This window comes from Ailuropoda melanoleuca, chromosome 16 (genome assembly GCF_002007445.2).
Source record: "Ailuropoda melanoleuca isolate Jingjing chromosome 16, ASM200744v2, whole genome shotgun sequence".
In the NCBI taxonomy this organism is placed as follows: domain Eukaryota; kingdom Metazoa; phylum Chordata; class Mammalia; order Carnivora; family Ursidae; genus Ailuropoda; species Ailuropoda melanoleuca.
The window spans coordinates 19,830,286-19,845,209 of NC_048233.1; the positions used below are offsets into that span (position 1 = coordinate 19,830,286).

At 37.9% G+C, this 14,924-nt stretch overlaps 1 protein-coding gene across 5 annotated transcripts in view; it reads right to left on the reverse strand.

Annotated features, from left to right (window-relative positions):
* Nucleotides 1-14,924, reverse strand: part of RECQL (RecQ like helicase) — a 47,781-nt gene that overhangs the window by 29,735 nt on the left and 3,122 nt on the right. The window contains exons 2-6 of one of the 5 annotated variants that reach the window (XM_034644673.1): nucleotides 10,660-10,702; nucleotides 4,975-9,882; nucleotides 3,818-4,015; nucleotides 2,769-2,948; nucleotides 524-630 (exon numbers count right to left, since the gene is read on the reverse strand). In XM_034644673.1, the coding sequence (XP_034500564.1) occupies nucleotides 524-630; nucleotides 2,769-2,948; nucleotides 3,818-4,015; nucleotides 4,975-5,008 (519 nt within the window). In that variant the 5' untranslated portion in view covers nucleotides 5,009-9,882; nucleotides 10,660-10,702. Of the gene's footprint in view, nucleotides 1-523; nucleotides 631-2,768; nucleotides 2,949-3,817; nucleotides 4,016-4,974; nucleotides 9,883-10,659; nucleotides 10,703-14,924 lie in introns of those variants that run through there. The other 4 variants (XM_034644674.1, XM_034644675.1, XM_011236962.3 and 1 more) reach the window with 4 other exon arrangements.

Genomic DNA, 14,924 nt, shown 5'->3' on the forward strand with positions numbered 1-14,924 from the left:
GGGAAACAAACCATAAGAGACTCTTAACCATAGAGAACTAATTGAGGGTTGACCAACTGAGGGTTGATGGAGGGAGGTGGGTGGGGGATGGGCTACATGGGTGATGGCTTAAGGAGAGCATGTTATGATGAGGACTGGGTGTTATATATAAGTGATGAACCACTGAATTCTACTCCTGAAGCCAATATTGCACTGGATGTTAACTAACTAGAATTTAAATAAAAATCTAAAAATAAAAAAATTATATACATTATATATATAAATTATATGTTATATATAAATATAATTTATATATCTGTGTGTATATATATATACATATATATTAAACCATTCTTAGCTCACAGACCATATAAAAATAGGCAGTGGGCTAACACTGGCCCATCAATAGTAGTTTGCAACTCCAGACATAGTTATCACTTTATAATTTTATAACCAACTCAGTTGTAGCCAAGGCTCCTACTTCAGTGAAGAGTATAAATTAAAAAAAAAAAAAAAAAAAAGACAGAGAGCCGCAGAAGCATACCTTAGAACTAGAAGCATTTAACGTGGTAGCTGAAATTCCTAATTGTTTTAAAACCATCAACTGGTCCTCCATAAGAGAGATCAATGGGCAAATCACAAGGGTAAAACCTAAAAGAGAAAGTATCTACTTTAAATTTTACACCACCCCCAGAATAAGTTTCGACCACTCACCTGAGGGCATCACAACATCAATATACTACCTATTTTTCACCCTCATTAATAGAAGAGATAGATGTAAATAAATGACCATTAGCCAAATAAGCAAATATAAGATTAGACAGAAATCTCTTCCCTTATTCAACACTATAAAAACAAAAATGGGTATCATTCTGAATTTTTACTTATTTTATCAATCAGCATTGGTCATATTAGCAAAGTATTATAAATCTAGTCAAATACTGTCCAGTTATATGAGGAAAAAGTTATTCCAAAGCTTTCCAAAGAAAACACAGCAACCTGTATAATTACAAATGATAAGTGACATGAGTATTCTTCTACTTACTGTACCAGATTAATACATGCCGAGAAATCAGTGAACAGTTTACTGACTGAATGAAATGCTGATAGTATATCCCCTTTCTCTGGTTAGTGAAACTGTACACAGCTGTTAAGAGTTATTCTACGTTATTAGACTCACTAACTTACGTCTCTGTAGCTTGTTCCTTAAAATAACCTGAGACAGAGAGCAGACCAATTAAAAAATATACTCAGATTCAGACTTTATCAGGGATTTGCCATCCCAAATAGTCTCTCCACTGTATTTTCACATTCTCCTTCATCAGTGGTACCTTCTCATTACGTTTAAACACGGGCAAGTTTCTCTCATCTTTAAAACACCCTGGACATCTAATTTAGGGCCCCCTCTCTTTTTCCCTGCATAACAATTCTTTCCAAGGAATGTCCCATTCACAAGTTCTACTTCCTCAACTCATCTTCCCTCTCTCTCCATTCCCACAGAAGTTCTTTGTCCAAATGTACCTTATTTCAGTGAAAAACTTCACCATTTATCCCAGCCTAGAATTTAGACATCATTCTAGACTATCCCTTCTTCTACCACTCCCGCCACCCTGCATCCAACGAAAATAAGTCCTACTGAATCTACCTCCCAATAATTATTTCTAGAATTCCTCTATCTTCTAAAGCACAATTCTAACTAGTCTCTTACCTATATAAAACCCTTCAATGGTTTTGCACTAATCTAAGGAAGTTTTTACAGTATCTTTCAAAATTCTTTCCACGAGTCTCGCCTCTCACTGCCTGCCACACTGAAATTCTTCCAGGTTATTGAATATTCCCTCTTATTTGGGGCTCAGAAATACTGCTCCCCTGCACGAACACTCTTCATTACTCCTCTGTCTTATCTTTGCCGACTTATCCTTCAGCTTTTAGCTCAAATGCCAGGTCAGCAGGACAGCTTTCTAACAGCCCCTAGGCCAGATCTTTGCACTAACTTAATTTCCTATTAAAATTTTCATCACAAAACCTTTATTGCAATTGCTTACAATTACCTATATTTTCTAAACTAGGGTCAATAAACTAAGACTAGCTGCTTATCTGAGTCACTCAAGTTTTAATGGAACACAAGGACATCCATTAGTTTACATGTTGTCTATGGCAGCTTTTGTGCTACAATCGCAGAGCTCAGTGGCTGCCACGGAGACCATATGGACCACACCTATCCCATTTACTGACTGCCTCTCTAAGGGAAAGTCTGCTGACCCCTGCTCTATACCCTTGCTAGTCCCCAAACAGCAGCATCAGTATCACCTGGGAGCCTGTTAGACATGCAAGATTTTGGGTCCCACACAAACTCAGAATCTGCATGTTAATCACATCACCAGCGATTCTTACACACGTTACAGTTTGAGAAAGCACCACTTTACACCATGAACTCCATGAAAACTAGAACTTTGCCCATTTTGCTCATTACTGTTTTCTCCAGTGCTTAACACCACAGCCGACACTCAATAAAGATCTGGGACTAGAATCCAGGTCCACGGATTCCTTTTCTAATATTTTTCTCCTACATGTTTTTAAATTATGTTTTAAGAACAAGATAAAAGAACTAATTCCACTCCAACTCTTTAACATTCCCTCTTTAAATGAACCCTTTAAAATGTCTATTAACATAAAGATAAAATAAAAATGCACTTGATTTTTACAGAGGTATGATTAGAAAGATGATTTAAAGAACTAAAAGAGAAATGGCATTTCTTCAACTTAAATGGATCTTTATTAATACAAACCATCCGAACATAATGCTGGTAACTGGTAGCATAAGCTCTTTCCACCTCCTGTAGGCATAACAAGAAATACGTCCTTTCCAGACATTGTTACATTAATAGTTTCAAGCTGAAGCAGTCTGAACCTCTGCAGTTTAAAGACAGTTTGCAGAACATCTTTAACTTTACCAGACCAGGGAAAATCTAGACAGAGAAAAATAAGTTAAATATATTAGAACCATCTAGGATTATAAATGAGATACCAACATGAATGGCTGCTTTTATACTAGAGAAAAACAGATAAGAAGACTTTTAATACTATTAACAATTTAACTTTTATACTAACAATTTTGAGATTAGTTTAGCTAATGAAGCTAAGCAAAAACACATTTAATGATATATGATAAGAAAGAGTACATCAGAAAAAATGAAAACATTTACCAGTTGAGAAGTAACCCACACAGAGGAGGAAGGTACTTGACAGGTATTCAGAAAAGTCTGAAAGTTGATCAGGGAATTCATAGTATCATAAAAATCTCAAATATCATCAAGTTAACAATTATGTAGAATTTTTTATGTAAATATCTTGTTTAGAAGTGAATCCCTGGAAAGCAATGCCCATAAAAGCACTGTAATTTGAGAGCCACAGTATACATTACAGTACGATAGCCAGTGATAAACACAATGCTTGGCAAGATCTTGAATCAAGAAAGGTGTGTTCACTAGGGCAGGAAAATGAACTAGACTTTGGCAAGAAGTTTGAATCTATCTTTTTTTCTTAATGGTTTAATTTTTTCTAGTTAAAATTTAGAAAATTTAGTTAAAAAATCTTTTTCCAAGCATTGATTGATGCTGCTAGAACCATATTTGGAAAAAAAAATGAAGTCTGAATAACAAAGCTTCATTTAAAAAGAACATGGGTAAGAATGGTTTGCCTACTGGTTTCCCATGCCACTTGAAGAGCGGCCAGTTTCCCCTCTAAGCCGCTGGAAAGCACTGATCCAGGAACAATGATTAAACTCCTGTGTAGAGAAACAAGGAGAAACAAAACTAGCAAAGAAAAATGAGTAAACCTTCTTTACTCCAAGCACCGGGTGAAGAATCCCATTCACTGCTTTCCCCGGCATCAGAAGCCTCTAAATGCTGCTTTATTCGGCTTGTTAGGGTATTCTTTTTCTGAATAAGCTCTTGTTGCCTTTCCAGAAGTTCCTGAATTTGAACGTCTACTGCATGTAGCTCATTGGTTACAGAATCCAATTCTTCAGTTAGATCTATAAGGAAGGGAAAAAAAGATACAATCACTAAATAATTAGTTTTAGGTTTCCCTACTGATTTTTGGATATTCCTCCCCATCAAAATTACAGAAGAGGAGGGTGCTTAAGGGCATGTGTGTTGGAGTCACACAGACCTGAGTTAAATCTTAGGTCCTCTTCTTAGCTCAGGCTAAGTACTTAACTGAGCCTCAATTTCCCCATCTGGAAAATGGGGATAGTATCTAGCTTTCACAGTATTGTTTTAAAGAATTAAATGAGATAACATATGGAAAGTTCTTAACATAGTACCTAGCACACAGTTATGCATTTAATAAATGATCATTATTACTTTTATTGTGTTGTCGACAGTGGTCCAACAATCTCCTAAGTCATTTAAGTAAAGTGACCAGACTTTGAAACAAAAGGAAGGCATTTTAAAGTAATCCCCTAACTACTTAGATATTATTTCACAAAAACACTCATATTTGGGTTCATATGGTGGCATGATAAGGAGTCGGTGACTATAAACAATCTGATGTAACAATTAAAAGAGAAATCAAGTGTGCTACTGGAAATGACATTGTAATTCCATCATAACTAATGTATAAAGGAGCCTTAATGTATGATTCTAAGCAATCTGAGTATTAAAGCCAAAGTGAGATTACTTTTGACACCACAATAGAAACTAAAAATATTTTAAAGATGTCCTTGATGCTTTCTAAAACATCATTCTGCATTAATCCACCTTGAAGGCCTGAAATTTTCATAAGATGAAATCTCATGGTTATGATTTAAAATAGGATGTTATGGAGGCTTTGTATTATACCAACTACCAGAATTGCCTTCCCTGCATGATTCTGCGTTAGGACTGGCCACAGGTGAACTCTGCTTCAGACTTGGAAGGTAGAAATGAAACAGCAGCCAGCTTTACATTCAGATGGTTGGCATAATGTCAGGTGCTGTTGGGGCTCATTCACCTTCTCGGCAAAGGGCAGAAGCCAATTCCTCCATCTCCTGCTGAATCTCTTTGGCACAGCAGGTTGGCCCGCAGCTTCTTCAGCTTCCCGGCATCACTGGACACAATCTTGTACAATTTTCTATGGCAAGTGCACCAGCTCTTCTGCAGGGCGTGAGCATCCTGGAAGTCAGAGCCTTGGAGGCAATGACTCACCAACACGAGGCCAAGTGAGAGACAGATGGGTTCCAGTTTGTCTTCATTGGTTTCAGCTCTTCTTTATCCTCCCACACTCACTCTCCATCTTCCTGTCCCTACTTGACTTCAGGACCAGTAATGGACTGCTTAACCACATCCCACAATCATGTAGGAACTAATTCCTATAATAAATCCCTTATATCACTCATAATGATTGAGCTTCTCTGAGTGAACTCCAACCAACACCAAATGTTGTTCCAGAGGAAAAGAAACTTAAAAGTAGGTTCTCTATATTGCTTCTATGCCACCTAGAATAGTCTCTGATTTAAAGATTTAAAGGCATTAATGACCCTTGCCTGCAGTCGTAAAAGGGACAGTGGTATTCCATGGCACGCAGTAGACAAAATTATGTAAATTATAATCTAGACACCAGTAATCAAGTATCTAGAGAGCGAAAGGCTCTGGGTAACCAAGTGTTTGCTGTCACAGAACATTTTTGTGAGAATAATGGGGTTGATTGGCTGCTCCTAAATATGCTGAAGAACCTGAGAGAAATGCAGGATCTCCATAAAGGGACATCAAAGTCTCTATGACTGTCCTCAAAGAACCCCTTATCTCCTGTAGCTACCGGGCCGAGATTACTGAACACCAACGTTCTGCAGGTGGCTGAATTACAATGCAAATCAAATTCCCAGCCTTGCACAGACTCTTATGTCAAAGTTAGGGCACTGATTAGAAAGAAGTGAGACTCTGCAATTGCGAAGGTAAAACATCTGTGCAGATACAATGAAGGAGGCAGGGGACCTTAACCCACTAAATTCTGTCAAGTCTCTCTTGCCCTTCCTCCTCTTTCTCAGACAGCTTCCCCCATCTGAATGCCTGTGATGGTCTTGCCTCGAAAAGGATTGCTAAGCCCCCCTAAGAATCTGCCCTGCCACCTCTCAGTGCTTCAAGACCTAGAAAGCCCCAGAGAATGATGTACAAAAGTGTGATGCATAAAAAAACATAAAACACACCAAGAGTTGCATTTGTCAATATATATAAGAATTCCTTATTTTATTGTGCTTTGCTTTACTGCATTTTTTTTTAAGATTTTATTTATTTATTTGACAGAGAGACAGCCAGCGAGAGAGAGAACACAGCAGGGGGAGTGGGAGAGGAAGAAGCAGGCTTTCCAGCGGAGCAGGGAGCCCGATGCGGGGTTCGATCCCAGGACTCTGGGATCACGCCCTGAGCCGAAGGCAGACACTTAACCACTGAGCCACCCAGGCACCCCCACTTTACTGCATTTTAAAGATATTGAACTTCTTAAGAAATTGAAAGTTTATGGCAACCTGTGTTATGCTTGTCTGTGGGTGCCATTTTACTAACAGTCTTTGCTCACTCCATGTCTCTATGTCACATTTTGGCAATTTTTTCAATATCTGAAGCATTTTCATTATTATTACAACTTTTATGGTAATCTGTGATCGGTACTCTTTGATACTACTATTGTAATTGCTTTGGGGAACCACAAACTACACCTATATAGGACAGCAAACAATAAAAGAGGACCACCAACCAGCCATTCCCCAGTCTTTCCCATGGGCCTCCCTATTCCCTTAGACACGTCTATACTGAAATCAGGCCAGTTAAGCTACCCTACAATGGCCTCTAACTGTTCAAATGAAGGGAAGAGTTGCCTGTCTCTCATTTTAAATAAAAAACAAGAAGTGATTAAGCTTAGTGAGGAAGCCATGTCAAAAGCCAAGACAGGCTGAAAGCTAGGTCTCTTGAGCCAGTTAGCTGAGTTGTGAATCCAAGGGCAAGGTTCTGGAGGGAAATTAAAAATGCTACTCCAGTGAACACGTGAAAGGTAAGAAAGCAAAACAGCCTTAACGCTGACATGGAGAGAGGTTTAGTAGTCTGGATAGAAGATCAAACCAGCCACAACATTCCCCTAAGCCAAAGCCTACTCTGGAGCAAGGCCCTAACTCTCTTCAATTCTATGAAGGCTCTGAAAGTTGAGGAAGGTGCAGAAGAAAAGTATGAAGCTAGGAGATGTATACACTAAAGGAGGGGATTCAGAGGCTACGGGAGATGGTAATGCTAGAGGAGATTATCAGGTAGACTGACCATCTACTCTCCTGCTGTCCCCCAGGAAGATCCAGAGGACACTCCCTTCACCAAAACTGAGAAATATATTCATGGGGGGGGTCCCTCTGGCATCCCTAAAGAGCTCTTAGAGGCTGTTCTCTGTGGCTGTAAGCTAGGAATGACAGTGGGGGAAGTACTGCCTTTGAACTAGACTAACTGAATCAATGAGAATGATGGATTCCAAGGTATGGTAGTTAATGGTAGCAATTCAGTTCACGACCAAAGAAAAGGTACATATGGTTACCATAATAGGCAAGAGAGCAGAAGTAGTAATCAGAATAGTCTGAACCACAGAGAACTCAGATTACTTGATTTAAAAATCCGAATACAAAGCCCTGATTCTAATAAACATAAGCCTGACTTGAATTACTACAAGTGACAGGCTTCAACCAGTTCCCAGAAATGAGTCAATTTATAGATCCAGAGTCCCTTGAATATAGTAGAGGTTGGAGCGCTTTAAGGAAGGACTCTATTATACAACTAAAAATTTATGTAGTAAATCTTTACACTAGTGTTCTCCAGAGTAATTTATCAGGGTAATTGTGTACTGGGGAAAGGAAAATAACTTCTTAGAAATTATTGGACATTAACCTGAACTGATAGTTCCCAGACGACTGGTGATCTACCAGTCAGAACAGGGACTGGATTTATACAAGTCCCGTAACCAGTGCAGTGTTGCTCAGGTCCATCACACAGTGGGCTCAGGAGGTCTGCTAACCCACTCTGTGGTTATTTCCACAGTTCCAGGTTGTATCATTAGAGCCAGGAGTGGCTCTCAGCAACTAACTGAATCCACATATTGGTCCCCTGGCCTATAAGTAAGGACTATTATGGAAGAAAAGACCAAGTGGAAGCCAATATAACTGCCCTTACCTACCAAAACAGTGAATGGTGCTGTTTGTCCCACAGACAGGATTTTTTTTTTTTAAAGATTTTATTTATTTATTTGACAGAGAGAGAGACAGCCAGCAAGAGAGGGAACACGGACAGGGGGAGTGGGAAAGGAAGAAGCGGCTCCCAGCAGAGGAGCCTAATGCGGGGCTCGATCCCAGGACTCTGGGATCACACCCTGAGCCGAAGGCAGACGCTTAACGACTGAGCCATCCAGGCACCCCACCACAGACAGGATTCTTGGGCTGAGGAATCGGGGTAGAAATGGGAGTGGCTCCTTTTACTATTACCTCCTAGTGATCCACTAGTGAAATGTTTGCTTCTCATCCCTGAAACTTTGAACTTTGCTGGTTTAGAGGTCTTAGCAAGGAAGCAAAGCTTCTGCCAGGGGAAAAAGCAATGGCTCCATTTAAATGGAAGTGGACTGCCTCTTGACTACTTTGAGTTTCTTATGCCAGTAAATCAACAGGCAAAGAAGAAGGTTACTGTACTGTCTGGGGTGAGTATTTCTCACTACTCAAGAGAAATAGGACTGCTGTGACACTACTGAAGTAAGGAGGAGTAGGTCTGAAATGTAGGGGATCCTCTAGGGTACCTTCTGGTATTCCCATGTCCCCTCAAAAGCCAAATACAAGCAAACTGCTAAGGCAAGTCCACACATTTGTGGCGAGATGAGGTGCCTGCTGAGCGCAAAGGAATAAGGAATGGGAAACTGAAGAAGACAGTTATAAAATAACATCTAATGACCACGTGACCAGATGAGAAACAGGACTGTAATTACTATTAAGCATTTCTTCCTTATTCTTTTGATGTTGGTGGTAGGTATGTATGCATGGATGTACATAATTTTAGGTCCCTTTTCCTATTCTCCCAATGTCTAAAATAAAATGTTAATAGTAGCTGACTTCGTATCTCAGGATTTAAGTTAGAGGATTACCAAGATGGATGTGATTGAGCAAGAGGAGGAAGGAGCATCATCCAAAGACGAATAACAAGAATACGTGCCCCCTTTGGGGAGGGGATCAGCTATGTTTTGTTGGGCAGCCAAAGATTTGGAGGGCAGAAATGAAACAGTGGGCTTATTTTCCAAATTTAAAAACATTAGTGTAAGGTCGGGCCTGGTGACCTCACTGGCATAGGGCAGCGCTGGGTCCACAACTCTGGCTGCTGCTAGATATCCTTGGGGAAAGAGCAGAGCTTGCAGATCCCAGACCCTGTTGGTTCTCCTTCAGCTTCTCTACATCCTCAGCCCAACAGTATGCAACTCCATGGGCAAGTACACCAGCTCTTTGGCAGGTCTCCTGCATCATTCAAATTGGAGACTTTGAGGCAGTGAGACTAATACAAGTTCTGTTAAGAACAGGATTCATCGTCACAGGCTGCAGTTTGTTTTTGCATTCCTGATTAATGGATAGAATTGGGGAATATGTTGTACTCCTGAAACTAATATAACATATATTAATTGTACTTCATTAAAAAATAATAAAAACTCTTTGCAAACTAAAAATATTTGTTGAAAAATAATACATCTATATATTACAGTATTCATTTGAGTAGAAGGATCTGGAGTGATTTATATTTTCTACTATGTGATTTCTTAGGTTCCTATAATTCTATCAAAAAGGTATCATGCCTTGGAACCCTTTTGCATTGCTGGTGGGAATGTAAAATGGAACAGTGAGTATGGAAAATAATATGGCAGTTCCTGAAAAATTAAACACAGAAATACCATGTGATTCAGCAATTCTACTTCCAGGTATATACCCAAAAGAACTGAAAACAGAATCAAACATGTCTGTATCCCAATGTTCATAGCAGCATTGCTCACAATTGCCAAAAATGAAACCCAGAAGTCCACTGACAAACTGATAAACAAAAGGTGATATACATATACATTATAATATCATTCAGCCTTAAAAAGAAAAATGTTACCAATGGATGAATCTCAAAGATATTATGTTAAGGGAAATAAGCCAGACACAAAAGGACAAATACTGCATGAGTCCACTTACATGGGGTAGTCAAATTAGTCGAGTAGTCAAATTCATACTAACAGATTATGAATAGTGTTATCAGCAATTGATGGAAAGGCAGTAAGGGGGTGTTACTGTATAGTGGGCACAGAATTTCAGTTTGGAATGATGAAAAAAGTTCTGGAGATGGATACTGGTGATGGCTGCACAATAATGTGAATTGTTGCCATTGAATTGTATACTTAAAATTAGTTAAAATGGTAAATTGTGGTATGTATGTCTTACCACAATAAAAAAACAACTCACAAAACATCATTTCAATAATCAGAATTTTTAAAACAAATATTTTTATAATTTATGTTTACTTTTATTAAGACTTTCCTGTTAGAGCAGTTTAAGGTTCACAGCAAAGCTGAGAGGAAAGTACAGAGAAAAACAATTTTTTTTCAAAGAACATGCAATTAGAAACAAAACAGAATGTACTACAAAATGTAATCATTTCCACTAACCTGAAATGGATGCCATTCTAAAATTGGAGATCCAAACGTTTTTCTAAAATTGAAAGAAAAATCATAGCAATATTTTTTAAACCATACTAAACTGATAATGCCTAACCAACAATTTTTCACTGCTAAGCATGAAAAATGTTACAAAATAAATTATATATTGTAGTGACTTGTATTTTTTTATTTTTTTTTAATGTAGGCTCCATACCCAGTGTGGAACCCAACACGGGGCTTGAACCATGCTAAGATCAAGACTTGAGCTGAGATCGAATCAGATGCTCAATGGACTAAGCTACCCAGGCGCCCCTATTGTAGTGACTTAAAATAAGGACTATGTGGTTATTCCCACATTGATTTTTATGGAGAATTCTCTAGATTTCAGAGAAGTGTCCAAAAATCACATAAATAAGTATAACATCAGTAACACTTAAATATCACATACAAAGTGATTAGCAAAAAAAAGCAAAGATTTAAGGCTAAACAGTGTTAGCACTAAATTACTGTATGATCTTAGCAAAGTTAAACAACATGTTCCTCTTAGCCTCTTTCCTTATCTGTAAAATTGGGATGCTAAAACCTACCTTATAAATAACAGATTCAAATGCCCCACATTAGGAAAATCCATCCACATAAATACTCAAATTAATCATTCAACTTTATTGAATACTTGCTTAAAAAATTACCATTTAGGTTCAACCTTAAAAGAGGAACTGGTTTTCTATAGAGGGGTTAGATTTCAGGACAGAACACGAAAAGGTCAGAAGTGGGGGAAACACACAGTATGTAATTAAGAAACTCTATAAATACCTCTGAATGACTAAAATTTAAAAGCACACATGAGCAAGTGGAAGGAGAGGAGGCTTGAGGGCAGGAACTTCTCACTATATAAGCTGCTTTATAACAATATACCTCTGAGCTTCCTTCCATGTTTTGGTTTGAATGCTCCTGGTTTGCAAACTTTCTTTTTGGTGTGTGCACAATAAACTTTTACTGATTACTACTTCAATGATTCATTGGTTTTATTTCTGTTATTTCTACACTTTACACAATTTATGGTGTAAAAATGGGATCCAAAGAAGACAACCCTTCCCATCGTCCCCCTCAACTCTGAGGCCCCTACGGTGATGGAACCCATACAATCCACTGAGTTCACTGCTTTCTCAATAACGCTAGAGCCTGTAGGTAAGTCTCTCCTATATCTGAGCTCTGTTCTCTCCATTTTGAGCTGATTTTAATTTGTATACCTACATTTTTTTAAAAGATTTTATTTATTTGTCAGAGAGAGAGAGAGTGCAAGCACAAGCAGAGAGAGCAGCAGGCAGAGGGAGAAGCAGGCTCCCCACTGAGCAAGGAGCCCAATGAGGGACTCAATCCCAAGACCCGGGGATCATGACCTGAGCCATAGGCAGAGGCTTCAGCAACTGAGCCACCCAGATGCCCCTGCATGCCCAAATTTTATTTGTTGAAGCTTCTTGGTAAATCATCCTATTCTGTTCCAAAGGGAAGAGGGCAGGGAAACACATGGTTGGTTCCCTGTGTTTTGGAACAGCTTTTGGAAAACAGGGTCCCTCATAGTTAACTCTTAGGGAATCTAAAAGCAAAGACGGGTTCCACCTGGTCTATGGACCAGGATTTTGTGCCTTTTTGGAAAATGGGTGAACTTGTGGAACTGTAGTGGCTACTGAAAGGCAACTTTAACTTAGAGAAGCGGATCCTGAGCTGTGCCTTTAACAAGAGGATTTCAAACCTCTCAGTGACAATGGAATGCATCCTTTGACTGATAAGCAGAAGCTTCTAAAAGACAAAATGACTGCAAAAATAGCTTTAAAAGATCCTTACAGGCGCACCTAGGTGGCTCAGTTGGTTAAGCATCTGCCCTCGGCTCAGGTCATGATTCCAGGGTCCTGCGACTGAGTCCCGTATCCAGGTCCCTGCTCAGCAGAGAGCCTGCTTCTCCCTCTCCCTCTGCTGCTCCCCCTGTTTGTGCTCTCTCTCTCTCTGTCAAATAAATAAAATCTTTAAAAAAACAAAAACTAAAAAATAAAATGAAAGATCCTTACATCATGCAAACAAAAAAAACTTTACTGAAAAAAAAAAAACAACAACACTTTGCTATACAAGCAGTAACCTCAACTTAGTCCATCTTCCAGAAACACAATTTGGATCCAACTGTTTTTTAATATACAAGTGAGTTTTGCATTATTATGGATATCAGCTCATGACTAAATTTTTTTAAACAAAAGCTGTAAGATCTGTTTGCATCTATCTGTACGTTTATATAAGTCTATGTATGTGCATTATAGATGTGTGATATTTTTCTAATTCTAGATGGTATTGCCACAACTAATGTGCAAGGAGCTCTATTTAATTGGCTTAAAGAAAAATAAGCACTTATAAAGTAAGTATTCTTGAAACCCTCAGAAACATAAAAACTAACCCAAATGTTTTTCAAGTTCACATGACCTGACATAACCTTTGAAAAGTAAAACCTAGTTTAAGTTGTTGGCTTAATAAAAGCAAGCATGTCTTCAAAATCTGTCAATAAGAAAAATAATTTAGGATTATGGTTAGCGGTTTAATGTCAAGTCCAAGCATAATTGTTAAAAACAAATAATTTAAATAAATGTAAATAAAAGTTTGTACCAAGTTAAACTAAATAATGAATATTCATTGAATACTAAATCATTTCCAAATAAGATAATATACTGAATCATTAAATACTAAACATAAGTTTACCTACTTTGGGCTCTTCTTCTGTACAGTACTGTAGTATTACTAATATTTTACTTAAGGAAACCAACTTTATTTAAACTTATACTGAAATAAAACTATACATCACTACCAAAAATGGGAAAAAGAAAAAACCTGTCACTTGCTAGAAGTAAAACATAACCACACCTATAACTGTAATAAACATAAACCAATGATATTTTTGCCTGTTGGAGTTTGGAGCCTGGGGATTGCTCTTTTTGTTAAAATTAATCATTAGCAGGTATAGAGAATACTAAAGACATGCAACCTCAACAAATAATTTTTCCCTGAAGCTAATAAGGATTAAAAGAAAGTTAAAAAGGAAATAATTATTGCTATATGATTCAATATACTTTTTATCACGTCTGGGTGCCAACTAAAATTGAGCTCAGCAAATCAGTGTTTTGGAAATGCCATTTAAATCCATTTACGTTTACTCTCTGAATTGGTTCCTGTCATGGTTATCTATCAGTACTACTACACTGACTCAAATCTACCTGAGAACTCAAATGTACCATTAGAATGAATGGTTTTTACTAAGCACCTCCCTGGTACTACTATGCAAGGTTCTTAGTTATGTTTGATTTCTACTTCCATTTGCATCACCTGCTACAAGGTAACCTAAATCTAGTTCTTCATCTTCTAGCAAAACTTTCTGAATAAAGTCAAGCTATGGCAACTATCCTTTCATTTATCAGAAAATCACTATATTCTATTGGCACCTGCCAACATTTTTACCCTACCCTGGCTTGCTCATACAGCCTTGAAAGAGTCACTCAGGCTTTAGTAGCTAAGATTCATCAGAACCACACCAACTTTTGGTTTTTTAAATTTTTACAGAGAGACAAAAGGAACTATGTCCTTTGCCACATTAAAAACTATACTATAAAAAAATGTATGTCTCTAAAAAGTTTTTATAACTATGTATTTATAAATTTGCCAGTCCACAATTGCTTACTTCTTGGTTTTTACTAGTAACTAAAATATATAAGAATTCTAACTAATATATGTAATTAAAGCTACTAGAAATAATAAGGACAAATGAAAACAACAGTACACTAAAAGCAGTTAAAGAAAATAGAACATGTTTTTTGGACAAGATATGAAGAATACGGGTTTTGTTGTTGTTTTGGTAAGGGAAAAGGGAAAGTAATTTTGTCTGAAAGTAAATAATTCCAGAATGAGAAAAGGAAAAAGATGAAATAAAAACTGTATGGATATAAAAAATTGTAGAGGGCGCCTGGGTGGCTCAGTCAGTTGAGCGTCTGCCTTTGGCTCAGGTCGTGATCTCAGAGTCCTGGGATCCAGTAGCACATAGGGCTAGTGGGGAGTCTGCTTCTCCTCCCTCTGCCCCTCCCTCCTGCTCATGCTCTCTCTCTCTCTTTCTCTCTCAAATAAATAAATAAATAAATTTTTAAAAATCGTAGAAGGCTTATGGAAAAGGAATTGAGAAAGGAATTTTATGTGTGGTTTTGCTAAGACTCATGGATTTAAGTTTTTACAAAACTATTCCTACA